Source organism: Thrips palmi, unplaced genomic scaffold, assembly GCF_012932325.1.
Source record: "Thrips palmi isolate BJ-2018 unplaced genomic scaffold, TpBJ-2018v1 HiC_scaffold_2, whole genome shotgun sequence".
NCBI classification, from domain to species: domain Eukaryota; kingdom Metazoa; phylum Arthropoda; class Insecta; order Thysanoptera; family Thripidae; genus Thrips; species Thrips palmi.
This window is the reverse complement of record NW_023144629.1, coordinates 12,668,912-12,688,504: the sequence shown is the minus strand read 5'-3', so window position 1 is coordinate 12,688,504 and position 19,593 is coordinate 12,668,912. Positions and strand designations below refer to the sequence as shown.

At 42.2% G+C, this 19,593-nt stretch overlaps 2 protein-coding genes across 2 annotated transcripts; one reads left to right on the top strand and one right to left on the bottom strand.

Annotated features, from left to right (window-relative positions):
* Positions 1–2,642: 2,642 nt before the first annotated feature.
* Positions 2,643–3,946, top strand: LOC117647225. The gene is made up of 4 exons (XM_034388870.1): positions 2,643–2,684; positions 2,877–3,090; positions 3,186–3,248; positions 3,320–3,946. Exons 2-4 carry the CDS (start codon positions 2,887–2,889, stop codon positions 3,398–3,400), a joined length of 348 nt encoding a protein of 115 aa, XP_034244761.1. The 5' UTR covers positions 2,643–2,684; positions 2,877–2,886; the 3' UTR covers positions 3,401–3,946.
* A 13,259-nt stretch (positions 3,947–17,205) lies between these two features.
* On the bottom strand, positions 17,206–18,666 carry LOC117647759. The gene has a single exon (XM_034389656.1). It carries the CDS (start codon positions 18,664–18,666, stop codon positions 17,206–17,208), a length of 1,461 nt encoding a protein of 486 aa, XP_034245547.1.
* Between the last annotated feature and the right edge of the window lie 927 nt (positions 18,667–19,593).

The window sequence follows — 19,593 nt, the reverse complement described above, 5'->3', positions numbered from 1 at the left end:
GGGCAAAATTCGCACTTTTTGCTTAATATGAGTTTCGCGTCCAAGACCACTCCACTGGACGAGATTCTTTCTAGCGGTCCGTTCTTTTTCTTATGCCCTAGGCACAGGTTTGAACTACACTCAGGCGCAAACCAGGCCCGTCCAAACCGTCTCGCTCCGTCATGGGACCGTTTTTGTCGACCGAATCGGGAAATGTCACCCTTTTTCTACACTGTAAATATCGCGATCCGGCGGCCGCTGACGGCTTCCCGTTAACGAAAGGGAACTTCTGCCGACGCAGCCCTCTAGAGCCGTCTATTATCTGTCGTTTGCCATGTCCGGGAACTTCACAGCTCGATTCTCGACCAGTGAATGACCGTTTGAAGGTCAAAATTCGGAACTTTGCACCAAACCGACCAAATTGACGAATAACCGCTTTTTCTATCCCCATCTCTCAAACAACGTCTCTGCCATTCGGCACTCTTCTAGATCTATTAAAGGGCTTTCTTTGAAGCTATGAACGAGACCTCTAGCTCGAATACTTTGAACACGGGGGCCGTTCGAAGGTCCAAAAACGGGACGGACTTTGGATCGGCCCGAAACAGGGTCTAACTGATGTATGTATCCAGTCCATCGACTGCATGTCGTAAAGGGGTCTTCAAACTTGCCTCTCGTTCAAACGGGGGTGGATTATCTCGCTCCGAACGGTCTAGAGACGTGATAGAAGCTTTTTGAAATAGTCCATCTTCGGCCGTCCGAGCGGCCCCCTTGCGGTCGTCCGAAAGGGTTCAAACTTGGCATGCGTCCGGTTCGAACCTTGCCCTATGCGATGCCGTCCTCGGACACTCTCCACCCGCACTCCTTCAGTCTCAAAAACGCGTTTGAAAAAGGTCCCTTTCCGACAGCGCCTGCAAGACGCCGCATAGGCAACCCGTCGGTCACAAGTGCACCACGTGTTGCCTACATTCCCGATTTCTTCTTTCGGCCATATCTCGAGAACGGCGTGACCGATCGCGATCGGGACAAATTCGAGGCCAGGTTAGGTTCGGTTAGACACTCATTGAAACTCTCTGAATTCTCCCGGACACCAACACTGGTAGGCAAGGAATGTGACGTCACGTTTGGTTTCACGTGAAAACGGCGATGTTAGTTTGAGCGTGACAGACGGTAAAAATTTACAGTCAAACGAATGTGACATACCGCCATGAGACCACTGTTAAAAAAAATTACTGAAAATTCATAATTTTTTGTAAGAAGTCGATTTACTTACATTCAGTCTGAATATTCATACCAAAACTTTCATACTTCGCGGTCTGAAAGTTTCAGACGACGTTAGTCTGAATTTTCAAATCAACATGTTGTATGAAAAATGATACCAGTCGGTCTATTTTATCAGACTAAGTTGTACGAGGACATTGAACAGTCGCACCAAAAAATGCCACTCTGTAGAGTAGAACACATATCAGCGAACTTTTGCCATCGGTTTATCGTAGACGCTCAGCGGATCGTGTCGGCTCAAAAATTAGGTACACGGCAGTAGACACCAACTTGCAAAGGTAATGAGGAGGCTAGAGGTGACTGCTGAATTGCGAGGGAGAGCGGCCTTAGCCCAACCACGCGCCGACCCGTGGCCATGCGCGAGAGTGAAATTGTATTCTTTGTTATTTAGCTTATACTGCACTTATTAACCTGAATCTTGCTTTGGTGCGCTCATGCCCTTTCAGACAATCACTTGGAATAAGTTTGTAACAAAATATTCGCAATTTCGCCTTCAAGTGGCAATTTTAGCTCCAAAAGATCACCCATGCGACACTAGCGCCACCTAGCGGATAGAGCAACAAGTGTCCATTTCGGAGCTCTGAAACATTCTCTATGCTTTTACGACACTAAACGTAAATATTATTTGAAATACAACAGTAGTGTTGATAAAAGGTTTGAGAAAATTGAAAAATGTACAAAGGGGACGGGGTTTTTTCACTCGTTTTCCGCTTTCACAAGTATGAATTTAGTTTTCGGACGACAATGTACAAAACTTGATAGCCATCGCTCTAAATATTCAGACTTGCTAGTCTAAATTTAAATTTCAGACAACAGGTCAAACTTTTCAGACAGTTGGTCTTAATATTCGTACCATTTTATGAATTTACGATTCAGACCACCAAGTAAGACGAAATCAGTCTGAATTTTCATATTTTTTTTAACAGTGCTAGGGCTTTTATGGACTGGCAACGGGAGCGCCCGAGGGCTCCGTCCTGCTGCAGTCATGTCGCCGTATTTCAGCAACGGATGCTTGTATCGGGCCTCGCGAGGGCTCGCTGGATAGCTAAAAAACCAATGAAGTGCCAAAATTCAAAAAAGTTGACCATCTCGTTCGTGACGTCGGGTCTGTGCCGTTTAAACCTTGCGCGGGACGATTCGGCAGGGTTCCCGGGCGGGGGGCAGGCGCTCTCTCGAACAGCTCCGAAAACGTTCTTTTGCGATTTCACGAAAAACGGCGTTTATCGTCTCAAAATGTATTTCTTTAGTCATAATAAATTAAAAATATTTTTTTCTCATACTTTAGAACCCACTTTAAAGTCTGTTTCGCCGTATTTCGCGTTTTCCATACAGTCGCGCGGTTGAGGTTAGGGCCGCCCCGCGCGTCAATCAAGCGTCGTGTTTACGTGCTTGCCGCCGACCGAAGCCTAGCGACTATTTTATCAAAGGTGAGACATTTGGCGGCAGCATCCGTGGAAATTGTCGACGAGGATGTCTAATTAGACGTTCTGCTTCGACAATACACGGTTGGTGTACCGAATCAATTCACGAAATGTTAGGAATCTCTTGCGATAGCCAGACCAGGCCTAGGGTCCCCTAACCCATACATGTTGTAACCGTTCGTGTTTTTGTTCCCACAGAGCCTGCAACATGGACGCAGACGAGGAGTTAGTGCCAATGGATGACAATGTGTTCGAGGAAGTAATTGAGGAGCCCACTAAGAAGCCAACTAAGAAAAAAGTCGGACGCAAGAAAGTTGCTAAAAGAAAGCAAGTGAAGCGGTCCAAACCGTCTAGAGCCAGTTCTATTGGTTCGCTTACATCTATTGCAGATTGCATTTTCTCTGATGACGAGGTGAGTCATAATTCTAAGCAGGCTGGTAATTAATATTGGTTTGCACATAAGGCTGTTGTATTTTACTGATTATTATCGTTTGTTTAAATTTGCAGATGAGAGATGAGTACCTTGCTGATTTAAATGGATTGGATGTGACAAGGAGTATTGGTGGATCGGTTAGTACTTTTCTTGTCATGTTAACTAATTGATATTAGATTATTTTTAATTACTTGTTCTCATCTTGCAGGAATCTAGTGCCTCTGAACTTGGCTCTCCCACTGGTTCTGTGACATCATCTTCACTGTTTTTTGAATCGGACTCATCATGACCAGAGAGTGCTAATTCTTCCAGACCAACCAGTGCTTGTTCTTCTCGTCCATCAAGTGTGTGTGGATCACATACGGTTACCGCTCCAGTGATCTCTGACGTGGGGCCGCCTTCTTCGTGCTCTCACTCCCACTCTTTGGTAGCACCAAGTCAACAAGAGGAAGTTACCAGTGAACTCAGTCAAAACCCTAGTGTTCTTGTGTGCCCTCCAATAAGTGAAATCCAAGCCCTTGCAAAAAGGAAAATATATGGAAAATATGTGTCAATATATGACTCCATATATGTTTCATGCATTGCCAATATAATTGTATCTTGCTCAATATATTGCAAATTATCTTGCGCAATACGTGGTTTATATATGGGGGTATATCTTGGAGCCCATTAATATATTATGCATATATTTCCCCATATAATATTATCTTCGCGAAATGTATGTTTCAATATCTGACACGGTGCCCGTCGTGGGATGGGGCAGGGTGAGGAGGGCAGACTTTTCAAGTAACTTTTCTTAAAATCTTGGCACTCGATGTTGAAAGGCGGCTATATTTCTCAACATTGTTTTATGTAGTAAAATATATTGACACCATATATTGAGCAGGGGCAAGGTTCTTTTCCATGCGTTTAAGTCTCCAAGAAATTTTGAGAAATCCTGTTTAACAAGTTAACTGGCACAGTTAGGAAATTTTAAACGTCTTTTTTGAGTGTAGCGCGAAAAGTTTGTCAAGGCGACCACGACATGATGACGAGTGGGTGTTCTCGCAAGGCGAGGCTACATTCTTTGATAATAGTAAAGGAAGTCTCTGAGTCGTCAGACTCCATGGTGTATTCGCACTAAATATTGCCTACATATAGAGCAATGTATGAAATTTATATATTTGCCACATATTTTTTATATCGGAAAAGTATCTTGCTAAATTATCTTTTCCACATATGTCGTCAATACATGTTGGGCCATATATTTTGTCCATATAGTGCCCACATATTTTCCATTTTGCAAGGGAGATGGCTTGCAAAAGTTTCGGACCCTGCTACCTGCTCCATGGTTTCCCATCGCTGATCAAACTGGCTTCCATCTGCTTCTCCCATCACTTCAAAAACCAATTGCCGTCCAAAGAGAGGTTTTTATTTCTTTCAATGGTTCGGTTATGGTATACTGTCACTGTGTGCCTGTTCCATCTTTTCCTAAATTATTTAAATTAGACAAAAATACTATTCCTCAGTTCAATGCCAGTAGTTTGAATGATTATTGTGCCAAGAGTGTACTTTTAGTAAAATTATTTTTGCAATATGATGTGTGTGTAGGTGCAAATCATATGGAAACCAGAAATGTCTGGTATATGATTGGCAATTCTTATGTAGACACTAATCCATACAAAGAAGTAAAATATGTTGAAACTTGTCGCAGTGTGTCGTGCTTGAGAATTATAGAACTGGGTCATGGAAAGCGGTGTAAAGAGTGCTCTGCAGTTATGAATAACATCATTGAAAGAAAAGACTTTCTACTGTCAGCCACTGCCAAGAAAACAGTAGGAAACCAACACTTGACTCGTGAACAAGCTATCCACAAAGCTGAGCAGGCCCAGGCTGAAATCAGGAAGAAGGACAAGCAAATTGCGTACCTCAAGACAAGAATGCAAGACATTTTAGAAGCAGAAAGTGTTAATTTAGAAGATGATTTAAGTGAAAATTTTACAGCCATTCTTATGGCTTCTCCTAAACTGACTGAGGTGCAGAAGTGGTTTTTGCAAGAGCAGTGGAATCAAGCCCATCATTCAGACTCCAGAGTTCATAGGTGGCATCCAGCTATGATCCGCCTTGCCCTTCATCTCCAGTGGACATCTGATGCTGCTTATGAAGATTGGAGAGATTTAGGTATCATAAAACTGCCATGCAAGAGGACCTTGCCATTCAAGCAAAAGATGGAATCAATGAAGGAATTTTAGAATTAGTTGAAAAGCGAGTAGAAAACTTTCCAGAATATCAAAAATTTAACAATGTTCTTTGTGATGGCATGCATGTTTCCCAGAACTTAGTGTACAGGAAAAGTGATGGTGTCTTAGTAGGCTATTCTACTCTTGACGATGTTGACAAGGAACTAGAAAAGTTTGATAATTATGTTACTGGAAAGGAACCAGTCATTCATGAACGACAGCTGGCGACTGAAGTAGTAGCATACACTGGCCGTCAAAATTTAAGCCCCACTTTTTCCTTTTCTTATAACTCTTGCTAGAATTGAGCTAGAAACTTGAAATTTTGAGGAGAGGTGGGCCAAAGTGTTGGGTAAACGTCCCCAAAGTTTCAACACCGAAACCCACCCCTATCCATCTTTTTCCACCCCTCCCGTAAAACAGTGTCAAATTTTGACACTTTTGTAAGGTTCAAAATGGCCTTGCCGTTGTTACAGAGGGTTCAAACTTGGTGAGTCGACTCATTTTGACGTCCTCTTTCGATTAAGACCAGAGCCACCCCTGTACGCCGCGCCGTTCCTGAGACAGGAAAAAAACCACCCCCTGCAAGGGATGATTCTTAGGGACCTTTTCCAGGTGGTCAGCGTGGTAGCGGGAGGTCCCCCGGACACGACAAAAGTGTTTCCGTGTCCGTGGCACTCTCCAGGGGGTGTCCAGCCCCTAACGACTGACACCCCAAATCATGCTTTTTCCCTAAAACCACCAAAAATGTCAAAAACTGGGCCCAAAAGCAAGAAACACGATTGGTTTTAACCGCCTGAATCGATTCCAGACGAAAAAACTGCGCATCGTTGCTAAACAACGTTTTGGCAGGGGGTGGAAACCACTTACGCCCCTCACCCCTTTTCAAGGGGATGGGGGGCCGCCGGCCGAAACCCCTGCGACCAACGAGTCAGCCGCCAGAGCGCTCAGAAAATGAGTCGCACTCAGCGTCCAGTCCGAGAGCGGCCGCCGCTCCGCCTGGGCGGTAGGCAGCCACTCGGCTGTCTTGAACGGAAAGTGTCCTATTTTCATTGTTGTCGTTTCTGTGGTTATGACTGAGTGCCGTCGACGGCCCGGCCGGTGTTTCTGTTGCTCTGTCGGCGATTTCCGAGCCGTTTTCTTTGGGTTACGCCGCTCTGTCTCGCAGCGTCGCGGACGCGTCGCGGACACGTCTCATTTTCTGAGCGCTCTGGCGGCTGACTCGTTGGTCGCAGGGGTTTCGGCGTTTGCACCCTTGTCAAGGAAGGTCGTGCGCTCCTCGGCGCACCTGAGCGGATGTTGTGCCCCTCCTGGTTACGGAGAATCAGGGGTGCAAACTTAGGGGTTGAAAGTGACACGATTTAACGTCTTTTGGGCCCCGGACGGGAACGAATGGACCGAATCACTTCAAATTTGGTGTGGAGCTGCCCGAGGGACCCCTCCATCGTGCCGCGAACACGGGGTCCCGCCGGCGGCCCCCATCCCCTTCAAAAGGGGTGAGGGGCGTAAGTGGTTTCCACCCCCTGCCAAAACGTTGTTTAGCAACGATGTGCAGTTTTTCGTCTGGAATCGATTCAGGCGGTTAAAACCAATCGTGTTTCTTGCTTTTGGGCCCAGTTTTTGACATTTTTGGTGGTTTTAGGGAAAAAGCATGATTTGGGGTGTCAGTCGTTAGGGGCTGGTCACCCCCTGGAGAGTGCCACGGACACGGAAACACTTTTGTCGTGTCCGGGGGACCTCCCGCTACCACGCTGACCACCTGGAAAAGGTCCCTAAGAATCATCCCTTGCAGGGGGTGGTTTTTTTTCTGTCTCAGGAACGGCGCGGCGTACAGGGGTGGCTCTGGTCTTAATCGAAAGAGGACGTCAAAAAGAGTCGACTCACCAAGTTTGAACCCCCTGTAACAACGGCAAGGCCATTTTGAACCTTACAAAAGTGTCAAAATTTGACACTGTTTTACGGGAGGGGTGGAAAAAGATGGATAGGGGTGGGTTTCGTTGTTGAAACTTTGGGGACGTTTACCCAACACTTTGGCCCACCTCTCCTCAAAATTTCAAGTTTCTATCTCAATTCTAGCAAGAGTTATAAGGAAAGGAAAAAGTGGGGCTTAAATTTTGACGGCCAGTGTATATGTTGAAGGGTGTGGCGAGTGATGTGAAATGTGTTGTTGCGTCATATCCATGTAAGGTATGGACAAAATCAATGATGTATGCTAGGAGCTGGGATGTAATTAGAGTATTAGAAAAAAGTGGCCTAAAAGTACTTTCATTTATCTGTGATGGGCACCCTGTCAACCGAGCATTTTTTAAGATGCACATACCACTTACTAAGAAAACTCATTTTGGTGTTGTGTTTGATACAATAAACTTTTGTGCTCCTATTGAACACCCTATTTTCTTTATATCAGATGTGTGCCATGTTGTCAAAACTATGAGAAATGGATTCTATAATTCAGGGGAGGGTGAAAAAAAACCTAGGTGGTTAATTAAGAATGGAGAGCGTATTGAGTGGAAAACCATTGTTCGTCTCTATCTGTTGTATAAGAACCACAACTTCAGAAAGTCGTACAAACTGAATGCCAAAAATGTATTCCCCAACTTATACTCCAAAATGAAAGTGCGTGATGCTGTTCAGGTCCTCAGTGACACAATAGCATTGGACATTGAGCAGCAGAAATGGCCAAAGACAAGTGAAACTGTTCAATTTATTAGGTATTGTAATAAATTCTTTGTCTCAATGGAGCACACTCTTCTCAGGCTGGTCGACACCGCAAGCCTGATTTAGCTGCTTACACTTCCTTGGATGATGAAAGGTTTACTTGGCTAAATGATGTGTTTCTTATGTACTTAGTAGAGTGGCAAAAAGAAGTTGAAGCCATGCCTTGGACTCCAAGGGTAAAGGAGAGGTCTCTCCTGCCCAGGACAACATTGGAGGGGATTGAAAGAGCCATCAAAGGTATCGAAGGAGCCACAAAATATTTTCTTGATCCTGAGAAGGGTGGAGGGAAATTTGTCATGGCAAGAGTGTTCTCACAGGACCCACTAGAACAACACTTTAGTGGTCAGAGAGCAAGGGGAGGTGGCAACCGCAATCCCAATGTTAGTGCATTTCAGCAGCAACAAGTCCGATCAGCTCTGCAGAGGGACTTGGGTGTTGGGAAGAAGCGTGGTAATGTAACTGATGATGGAGAAGGAGGGATGAAAATTTCAGCTGAAGCTCTTCCAAAAAGGAAAAGAACTGTCAAAGAGTAATATAGTTCAAAAGGTTGTTATGTTAGTAGCTTCTCATTTGTTTGCTTGGTGTAATAAGTAAAACATGTGAAATATTATGATTAATTTTTATTCGAACAAGCTGTCCTTACATGTATGAAAAAATGCAATTGTACTACAAACATTAAAAAATAAACAACATTTGAATAAAATTGAGCTAACTTTGGTTAAATTATTTGGCCACAGAAATAAACACACATTGCTGCACACATTTAAGTGACAACAAGAAATGAACATTTAAAAATCACATACAATCACATGAAAATTACTACAATAATACTGACATCAGTTGGCAAGTCTTGATCTCAAAGCAAGTGACGCATAATGTTTCCTCAACTGCTCATTTAGACGTCTTTTCATAATCCCCTTCATAACAATTAATTTGCATGACTCAGCCACATTCATTAAAAAATCTAGTGACACCTCATCTTCCAAATCACTTCCTACAAGAACATCCCACAAACAAATTATGGCACCATTACCCAACACTTTTTCATCAACAACATTTGCAGGAAGGGACCCATCGTCCCCTTCATGGGACATAAGTTCATCGAAGAGAACAACAAAAAAATCAAGGGCTTCTCGTGAAATATGTTTCAGACCTCCTCTGTCCTTGGAAGTTGTTGGCTGAGCGATAGCGAAGCCCGTTACTCAGGTGGGGTTGAAAAGTTTTGTCTGTCTGTCTGTCTGTCTGTGTGTCTGTCTGTCTGTCAGCACTACTCCTCCTGAACGGCTCGGCCGATCTGGCTGAGATTTTGCACACTTTTTAGGTATGTCCTTGGCTCGGCACACGCGAAATTTCTCTATCCTAGCTCAACTGGTTCAGTTTTTATAGCCGAAAAACACCTAAAAAACGGCGAAAAATCGAGTTTTCTGCCGGCAAATGCCTTCTGCCATGAAGAAAGGGGGGTCAGGGGGGCAGAGCCCTCCAGCCCCGGCTAGTTGAAAAGTAACAAGGGTAGAGATCGTGTTATCTGTGGATGAAGCAACTCTATCTGGAATGAAGGGGGTCGGCGGGCTGCGGGGCGGAGCCCCCCAGCATGCAACAATTTAGAAGTAACCGACGATGGGCAAGCCATGGCCTGCCGAAGGCAGGCTAGCGCCGCAGGCCAAGGTAGGTACGCCAGGCGCGGATTGGAGGAACAGGCAGCGAGACATCGCGAAGCCTGTTACGACAAGACGCGGTCTGGCGTAACCCTACCTTGTAAAAGCAGACACATCATCAGCACATGCATTTCCAATAGCTTTATCTCTTTCAAATTTTCTTTTTAAAATATCAACAAACACATTCCAGTTAGCATTTTTTGCTTTGTATTTTTCTCCCTTGAATAGGAAACCATTAACAACAGATCCCCCTATATGATAACACATTTGCAAGAATGTTTCAGAGTCTACATTATCATCAGATCTTTTTCTCCTTATTGTATCAGTGGCTGTTGCACCATGGATTCTCTGCAGACTAAACACAATTATTTCTGTTGATAAATGCAGCATACTAGAACCCATGAATAAGTTCAAAATATTATCTGCAGTTTCTACATTTATAGCAATTGTTCTAATGTGGTTCTTGAACTCAGCCCTAAACTGAGCATTATTCAAAAGACTGTTGACATTAGTATAAAATAGAAATGAGAGTGATGATGAAAACAATCCATTAATATCTCTTAAAATAGGGAAAACATTAGCAAATAAAAATTTGAAAAACTCTTCATGCAAATCATCTGGATTATTAAATGATTCTTTTAAAGTTTTCACAAAGTTATCCAACTCCACAGCTGTGGCACCAATTGAAGGATCTTGCTGCATTCTTCCAAGAGCACCAACAAATAATTCCGGTAGGCTTGCCATAAACTCTGCTTCAGATGCCATTTTTGAAAATGCTCCTGGAAGAAAAAAAAATGTTACTGTCATCCCTGCGTTGTCTACATTAAAAAATTTAATAGATAGTACTCACTCTTTAAAGCATGCATCTTCTTATGAACAGCAAAGGTGCGTTCACTGGCAAAGTCGTTTGGGCATTCTCTGCACTTGATGCGGCTTTGTGTTGGTGCAGGTCTAGAAGTGTTTGATGGAGCTCCACGTAATGGAGCTTGTGGTGCAGGCACAGAACGACGGTTTGGAGAGGAACCTTCACCAGATGACAACATTGGGCTTGGACTGGGTGAACTTGAACGGACTCCATGTCTGGCAGAAGAGCGTCTTGGTGATGGTGCTTGAGACTGTGACGACACTGGAGCTGGACAAGGCGAACCAGACCGTTGGGCAAGTCTGGCAGAGGAACGAATTGGTGATGGTGCTTGACACTGTGACGACACTGGAGCTGGACAAGGTGAACCAGACCGTTGGGCAAGTCGAGCTGAGGAACGAATTGGTGATGGAGCTTGACGCTGAGGTGACATTGGAGCTGGACAAGGCGAACCAGACCGTTGGGAAAGTCTGGTAGAGGAACGAATTGGAGAAGAAGCTTCCCCCTGTGATGACATGACTGAAGGTGGACTCCGTGAACTTGAACTCACTGCACGTCTGGAAGAGGAACGCCTTGGAGATGCTGCTTGTGAAGAGGAAGCGTCTGCTGAGGTTGTGGAGTTGAATCGAGTTGAACGCCTGGAAAGATGCCTTGAAGAAGACACTTCTTTTGATGATGATGGACCTGGTGAACTTGGTTGTGCAGTGAGTCGAGTAGAAGTGCGCCTTGGAGATTCGGGCTGAGTACGCTTTGGGCTGTTTACCACTTGGGTAGCTTTGCCTTTCGCCTTCTTCTTGGTTTTGAGGAGTTGACCCAAGAACTGAGGAGAAACTGTCATCAACGAGTGCGTCGCTTGCAATTTCCAGCGACTCGTTGAGGAGCCCATCAAACACACTGTCGTCCATTGGCACTAACTCCTCGTCTGCGTCCATGTTGCAGGCTCTGTGGGAACAAAAACACGAACGGTTACAACATGTATGGGTTAGGGGACCCTAGGCCTGGTCTGGCTATCGCAAGAGATTCCTAACATTTCGTGAATTGATTCGGTACACCAACCGTGTATTGTCGAAGCAGAACGTCTAATTAGACATCCTCGTCGACAATTTCCACGGATGCTGCCGCCAAATGTCTCACCTTTGATAAAATAGTCGCTAGGCTTCGGTCGGCGGCAAGCACGTAAACACGACGCTTGATTGACGCGCGGGGCGGCCCTAACCTCAACCGCGCGACTGTATGGAAAACGCGAAATACGGCGAAACAGACTTTAAAGTGGGTTCTAAAGTATGAGAAAAAAATATTTTTAATTTATTATGACTAAAGAAATACATTTTGAGACGATAAACGCCGTTTTTCGTGAAATCGCAAAAGAACGTTTTCGGAGCTGTTCGAGAGAGCGCCTGCCCCCCGCCCGGGAACCCTGCCGAATCGTCCCGCGCAAGGTTTAAACGGCACAGACCCGACGTCACGAACGAGATGGTCAACTTTTTTGAATTTTGGCACTTCATTGGTTTTTTAGCTATTCAGCGAGCCCTCGCGAGGCCCGATACAAGCATCCGTTGCTGAAATACGGCGACATGACTGCAGCAGGACGGAGCCCTCGGGCGCTCCCGTTGCCAGTCCATAAAAGCCCTAGTCTCATGATACCGCACCGCTTTGTCACATTACGTCGGGTGTGACACGCAATCAGCTGTCGAACTGTCACATTAAATCGAATGTGACACATGGTACCCAAGTACACATGTCGTGTCACATCCAAACGAATGTGACACCCATGTACTGTCACGTTCGTTCGAATGTGACATGCCCACTTTGTCACATTAAGGGGCCTCATACATGTTAAAAGCACTTTGCCAAAAAAAATTTTGATGTAGACGGATTAAGATTTTACAATTTCTGTGTTAAAACCCTTTTAGATAATTGAGTAAGCTTCATTTTGGCTTAATGGAAAGTGACTTTGGATATTTTTTTGGAGATTTAGTCGAAACGTTTAAAATTTTGGTTCTCGGAAGATTTTGTTCGCATACTTGTTCAGATCTGAGGGGAAAAATCAGGGAGACTCATCCCTACACTGTTAGGGATTTGTTCGTAATTTTACGAATAATCATCCGTTAATTCTATAGGACAAATTGTCCGTAAAATGTTCTGATGAACAGTTCGTACTTTCACATCTTCTTTTCGTAAAATTATCGAGGTTCCAAATATTGTTGAGGGTGGTGGTTAATACAGAACTATTCGTATTTTCACAATATTATACATAACAAAACGATTTTAATCGTAAAAATACAGAAACAGACAGGTAGAATTTTAGGTTCATAAAAATGTTAAAAAATGAACTACTAGTAAAATAGTGATTAAAGCTGTGAGAATTTACAATGTGCTTTCTGACGATATAAAGATTACGAGAAGCTCATTATATTTACGATAAATACAGAATAAAATGAGCCCATTTTGTACGCCACAGGACTATAGCTGAGGCATACATGGCATTTACACATCTGCTGTAGAGCCATTCTGATGCTTACATTTACCTATTCTTTAAGCAAGTATGCTCCAGACAGAGTGTACTTGACACATGCTCTAACTTGAAAGAAAAAAAAAGGAAGGAAAACTTACAGTCAGCATGATGTTTCAAGTACCTTCATGTCCCAGAGCATCCTATACATTTGTCAAGAACCATAATAAAAGGAAGCTTATCACATAAACCCTCCAACAGCAACCGCAAACTTGATGACTTTTTTTGCTCGTGTCCAGCAATAGACTGAAAAGGAAAAAAAACCAATGAGAATTATACAGGTACTAAGCAAAACAATTGTGAAGTAGAATAACATAAATTATTATTAAAACTTACCAAGGTTTGAGGTGTCCCAGAGCATCTTATACATTTGGCAAGAACCATAATAAAAGGAAGGTTATCACATAAACCCTCCAACAGCAACCGCAAACTTGATGACTTTTTTTGCTCGTGTCCAGCAATAGACTGAAAAGGAAAAAAAACCAATGAGAATTATACAGGTACTAAGCAAAACAATTGTGAAGTAGAATAACATAAATTATTATTAAAACTTACCAAGGTTTGAGGTGTCCCAGAGCATCTTATACATTTGGCAAGAACCATAATAAAAGGAAGGTTATCACATAAACCCTCCAACAGCAACCGCAAACTTGATGATTTTTTTGCTCGTGTCCAGCAATAGACTGAAAAGGAAAAAAAACCAATGAGAATTATACAGGTACTAAGCAAAACAATTGTGAAGTAGAATAACATAAATTATTATTGAAACTTACCAAGGTTTGAGGTGTCCCAGAGCATCTTATACATTTGGCAAGAACCATAATAAAAGGAAGTTTACCACATAAACCCTCCAACAGCAACCACAAACTTGATGATTTTTTTACTCGTGTCCAGCAATAGACTGAAAAGGGGAAAAAACCTATGAGAATTATAGGGGTACTAGGCAAAACAATTGTGAAGTGGAATACCATAAATTTTAATTAAAACTTACCAAGGTTGGAGTCAAAAGGATAGGTGAAATTGAGATATATATTAATCACTACTGGTAACAGAACACTACTTATTTCTATAAGAATGAGGACCAATTAAATAAAAACCTGAAAGAAAGAAGACTGATACATTAATAATGATACCCCATAATGAATTCAATGCAAAACTGTATTTAAAAATCATACCAAGCTCATAAATTATTTGTAGTGTATCTCATCTGGCTGAACAATTACAGTCTGAATGTTAAGACCTTTGTAAAGAGACAATCTTGAAACACCTGAAAATAAAGATCAATCAGTCAAATGAATATAAAAAAAAGGCTAAGAGTGAAAAGGAAAGAACATTAACACTGACCAAACATTTTGACTCACCAATACTGCTAGGAAATGAAGTTGCACGAGACAAGGTTCCAAGGTAAGGCAACTGAGTACTGTATTTAAAAATCATACCAATCTGATGAATAGTTTGGAACGCAAATCTCATCTGGTTAAACGATTACTGCTTCAATATTTAGACCTCAGTAAAGGGACACACTTGAAACACCTGAAAATAGAGATAAATCAGTCAAATGAATATAAAAAAAGGCCAAGAGTGAAAAGGGAAGAATGTAAACACTGACCAAATATTTTGACTTATCAATACTGCAAGAAAATGAAGGGACAGGAGACTAGGTTCCAAGGCAGAGTTTCATAAATTGTCAATGTTCTGCTAGCCCTCTGATCCAAACAGAAAGATCCAAACAAAAACTTAATCTGAAAGGCAAAAGACAAACACAATCAGTGAAAGCTTCACTCACCAAGAAATAGGAAGCAAGTAAAGAGCCATCAAGTGTTGGCAACTTCTACCAGTGTTTCACAAACCCCCATGGGCTCAAAAATGATTTTACTGATGAGCGATTCTCACGTTTCGGGGTAGTTTCGTTTCTTCTGACTCCTGTGCCCAAACGAGCGCAGATATCGACATGGGGTTTGTTTCTGATGTTAGGGAGGGCCATTGCCCACTAAACGCATATATTTCGAAAAGTTCACGTTCGTTGGTTTGGTCTACGTAGCGTTTGGAATACCCTAAATGTAACTTCCGTGATTGTCCTAAGAGAACATACTCGAACTTTCCGCCCTCAGTGTGGCGGTGTGGTTCGAAAATGCTGCCAACTGTCGATGGGGATTCGAAGCTTGGAATGTCTCGAGCTAATTTCGACCGAAGACCAATACGCCAGACTTCTTTCAAAGGTACTTATGCTGCAACGAAAAATGTCCTCCGTATATTCAATTTCACTACACAAATTTCGCAAAGGCAGCTCTGGACTTCTCCCCAAGCCAAACTTTAAACTTTCCATGACACAAGCCATCAAAGTGGAGTCCCTGGGATATAATTGCATGGGTTGCGGAAATTTAAGATGCTGTACACGGTCTCAAAGCGGGCTAGAGCATTATAAAATGGCGTGTATCAACAATTACCTGTAACTTCCGTGGCACCCTTTACCCAATGTTGCAGCAGCACTAGGTGAAAAAAATTTCCGCTTAAATGTCGGGCTTAGAGTATCATTTGACCCTGGAACGACTTTTAAGCCACAGCAAGCCCGAGTCAGCCGTTAAAGCCGATTTTCACACTTTGTAACTTCCGTGATAACGTAATTTCCGTGATCAAAACACCCACCAAAACGCATGGCAATACCTTATGGCTCATGTTTTTAGGAAGGTAGTACAAGGTCTTCACTATAAATACCATTGCCATAACTCTAGTATCATCCAGGACCCCAATAATCAGAAAAACTTAATTGGATATTTCTCACTTTCGGCAAATCAGAGACGCCAAAACTACCCCGAAACGTGAGAATCGCTCTGATGTGTTTGTTGGATAGGCGGACTCCAAAATGTCATCTGAAAAAAGGGAAAGGGGGACATTGTGAAAGCTGCACTGAATATGTAGGTATAAAAAACATAATTTAAAGAAACTGCATTTAAAATATTTTGAACTTACGAAGAAATATATAGATAATTAAAAACTACTGGGGCTAGGCGGGTCCCACTTCAATGTTCACAAATTTAGCTTGATTGTAAAAGACTCCTGAGATTCCTATTTTCTTTCTTACTGATAGTGGTAGTCAAATTATAATCTGATAGACAAAAGAAGACATGAAATTAGAGAAAAAGGTGTACTTATAACAGAAAAGAGGGAACAAAAGAAGGGATGTGTGCAGCTATTACTCACTCTCAAAGAAATAAGGATAGAATGGGCTTGCTGCCAAGGCTCCACAAAGTTTGATAAACCAAGAGGTCTTTTGATCTTAAGGCAAGACCCCAAGCAAAACATAATCTGAAAGGTAAAACAACAAATTAATAACAAAAAACTGTACAAATACTAATGAATCGCCAGGAGATTAAGAATAAAATACCAGTACTAAAATTACTTACAAAGCTAGGCAGATCTCAAAATGAATTCAATTGTTAAAAATTAAAAATCAAACAAACACCTCAATTATGCTTAATTTCTACACTAGAAGTGCACAGTGCACCAATCAAGAAATAATGATGAGAAATCTATCAGGACAAAAAGGAGCAATGAAATTACTAAGTGTCATTATGTATGATTGAAAGAAAATTTGAGATTTTGATAATCTTACCACAGTAATGAAATATTGATTTCATGTAGAGGAGAGAACATTTTAAATTGTAATCAATTGTGCTCATTGTCAGCAGAACCCCCTTCTTCTGAAACCTGAAAGAAAAGAAGAACATCAGTATTCTGAACACAAGAAGTACTCTCAAATTAAGACCACAGTTCTTACCCTTTTGTCCAGAAATGAATGCTTCAAAGAGAAACATAGCATGTTTTGAAACTCATAAACTGCATGTGGACATGGATTTTCAAGTTCTAGGAGAGAAACGGCACAGATTATTGGCTCAGTGTCTGTCACATAATATAGCCCAAAATCTTCCCAAAAGCTACATTCAAACTTCTTGAGGATTGCTGTGCAAGAACCAGCACTAGTATCATAAATCAATAATTCAATTTGTCCGACTAGAACAGTACCTTCACTATTTTTCTCCAATAATAGCCATTGTTCATTCTTGTACTTGATTTCATTTAGACAAAGTTTAGGAACAATCACAGCATCTTCAGAAAATTTGCACGAAGTTATTACAGCTTGTAGGTTTTTTCATATTCTTCCACTTGTAGAGGTGAGCTTTTTGAGAAGACAGGTCTGGTTGGAAAGAGAGGTCCCATGTTTTGATATGCTTGAAGCAGTTGAAATTTCGAGGAAAGAAGCGAGCCCAAATTAATAAAGTTTCGGCACATCCTTGCAACTCTCTTGGAATACTGGTGTCGATGTTCAAAAGCCATTGTCCATAGATGGACTAAAGGCCCGAAGAGAAAAAACAGATCAGGATAGTGGGAGAGCAGGTGCGATTTAGGCTTATATTTATTTCCGAGTCGCTTTCTCTTCTTCAAATACTTGTCTATGAGGACTCTCATTTCATTCACTTGGGTTCTAGCCAGAGCAGGAGCACAAACACGCTCTACAACGGATTTCAAAAGAAGGTACAGCTTCCACACTTTATTATTAACATTAACTTTGTGTCCAATAAGAAATGGCAGAAGGCGAATTAGGTTCCAGTTTTGGATGGCATGACCACCCAACTTGGCTTCTGAGCAATCACTTGATGGCTTGTTCCGAGCATCGGTTTCCAAATACTTGAAGCCTTTGATGCGCATTTTCAGCTCATCTCGAGTAAACCATCCCTTCCTTATGAAATAATTTATCATAGCAGTCAGGTCGTTCTCAGCAACTCCATCAATAAAGAGATCATGAGAAATACAAGGAGCAAGTCGAGGATCGCATACCTTGAAGTGAGCCAGTTCATGGAAAGGGGAATCTCTCTTGACACCACACACACTATCAGCACTGGTTGCTATTTTTGTGCGAAGATGTTCTTCAAATAGCTGGGGAGTTCTCATTTCTGCCTTGCGAAAAACTGGACGGTCCTGAGATGCATCTTCTTTGAACTGTGCTTTTGTGATCATACAAAACCTACAGAAATAATGTGCAGTTGGACTCTCAACCATGCCAGAAAGAGTTGCCTGTCCTAGGTTGTCACCTTGTATAAACTGGAGCCTCACTGGAATTATTTCATTCTTGTATGAGATACCAGTGTCTTCTAGTTCTCTCAAATCCTTCAGAATTCTTTCGAACACTTTATGGTACATTCTTTCATTCTTGAGGGAGTCATTATTAACAAATGAAACCAAACGAATGGCTTTCAAAAGCGATCTCTGATAGGGCTTTAAGTTTCCAAGTGTTATGTACATACCATGCAGTTTGTGCTTGTGTTTTGCACTTTTAAGTCCATCTGAGAAGCCACAAGAATCCATAAAGAGGAGAAGGTCAATTCTTTTAGGTGGTGTGTTGCTATTTCTAAACACTAGGCCATCAGTATAGTCCTTCAAGATAGAACCATCAGAGTCTTCAACGAGGAAAGATGCATCAACAATTTTCTGCACAGTAGGGTCTTGGAGCATGATGGTGATAGTACTTCGGAGATTGACGTAATGTAGGTAGTGCGAAGGATCATGAGGGTTTTTTCTAAGATTGATCTCCATTACGGGTTGATATTTAAAATGCTCCTTATAATAGGTGCGACGACGCTCACCCGTTAAAAAACATTCATCAGGGGCATTGAGGTGATGAACATTGTAGAGAGGATCCATTGTCAGAGCAGCCTCTATCACCCTTTCTCTGGGAGACCAACTGATTCCAATGACCGTGATAAATTCTCCTTAAGCTTATCTTGAAGTGTCTCAGATAGGAATGAAAAACTTTTTGCAATAAGATCCACTGTAGACTCTGGGACAAGAAGAGCACCTTCTAACATAGCATAAAAGTTAGCAATATATTGAACAATTTGCCTATGATCAAAACCTCCATCAGAATAACCATCTTCAGATTCTGATTCTGAACAAGTATCATAATCATCATCATCATCTTCATATCTATTATTATCAAATGCATCAGTATCACCATGGAGTGGGACATCTTCATGGGCAGCCGTATTTCCACCTTCTTCTTCCATAAAAATTTCATCTTGTGTCTCCGATATTTTCAAGGCAGTGGTGCTCAAGTCATTGCGCCAGCCCGCATGACATTGACTCAGATGAACTTTAAACACGTTTGCAGAGGAAAACAATTCTGTTCTTTTGCAGTTGTTAAAAAGGAAAGGGCATTGGACACTCAAGCCATTATTCAAATGTTCCTTCAGATGTTTACAGTAATCCTTATTGGTGCTAATTTTTTCATTACAATGTGAACACTTGAAACTGCCAGAGTCCTCTACAATCTGATCTCTTCTTGCAGTGTGATCGGACACGTGAGCATTCAAAGAGTTGAACTGTCCGAAGGATACTAAGCACAACGAGTAAGGGCACTCAAAACTAAAATTGAAGTCATTCACATGGAGTCTTTGATGTTCGATGTGTTGATGAGCTGTCTTGAATTGAGACCCACATGAGCTGCAAGGTTTAAGGGACACT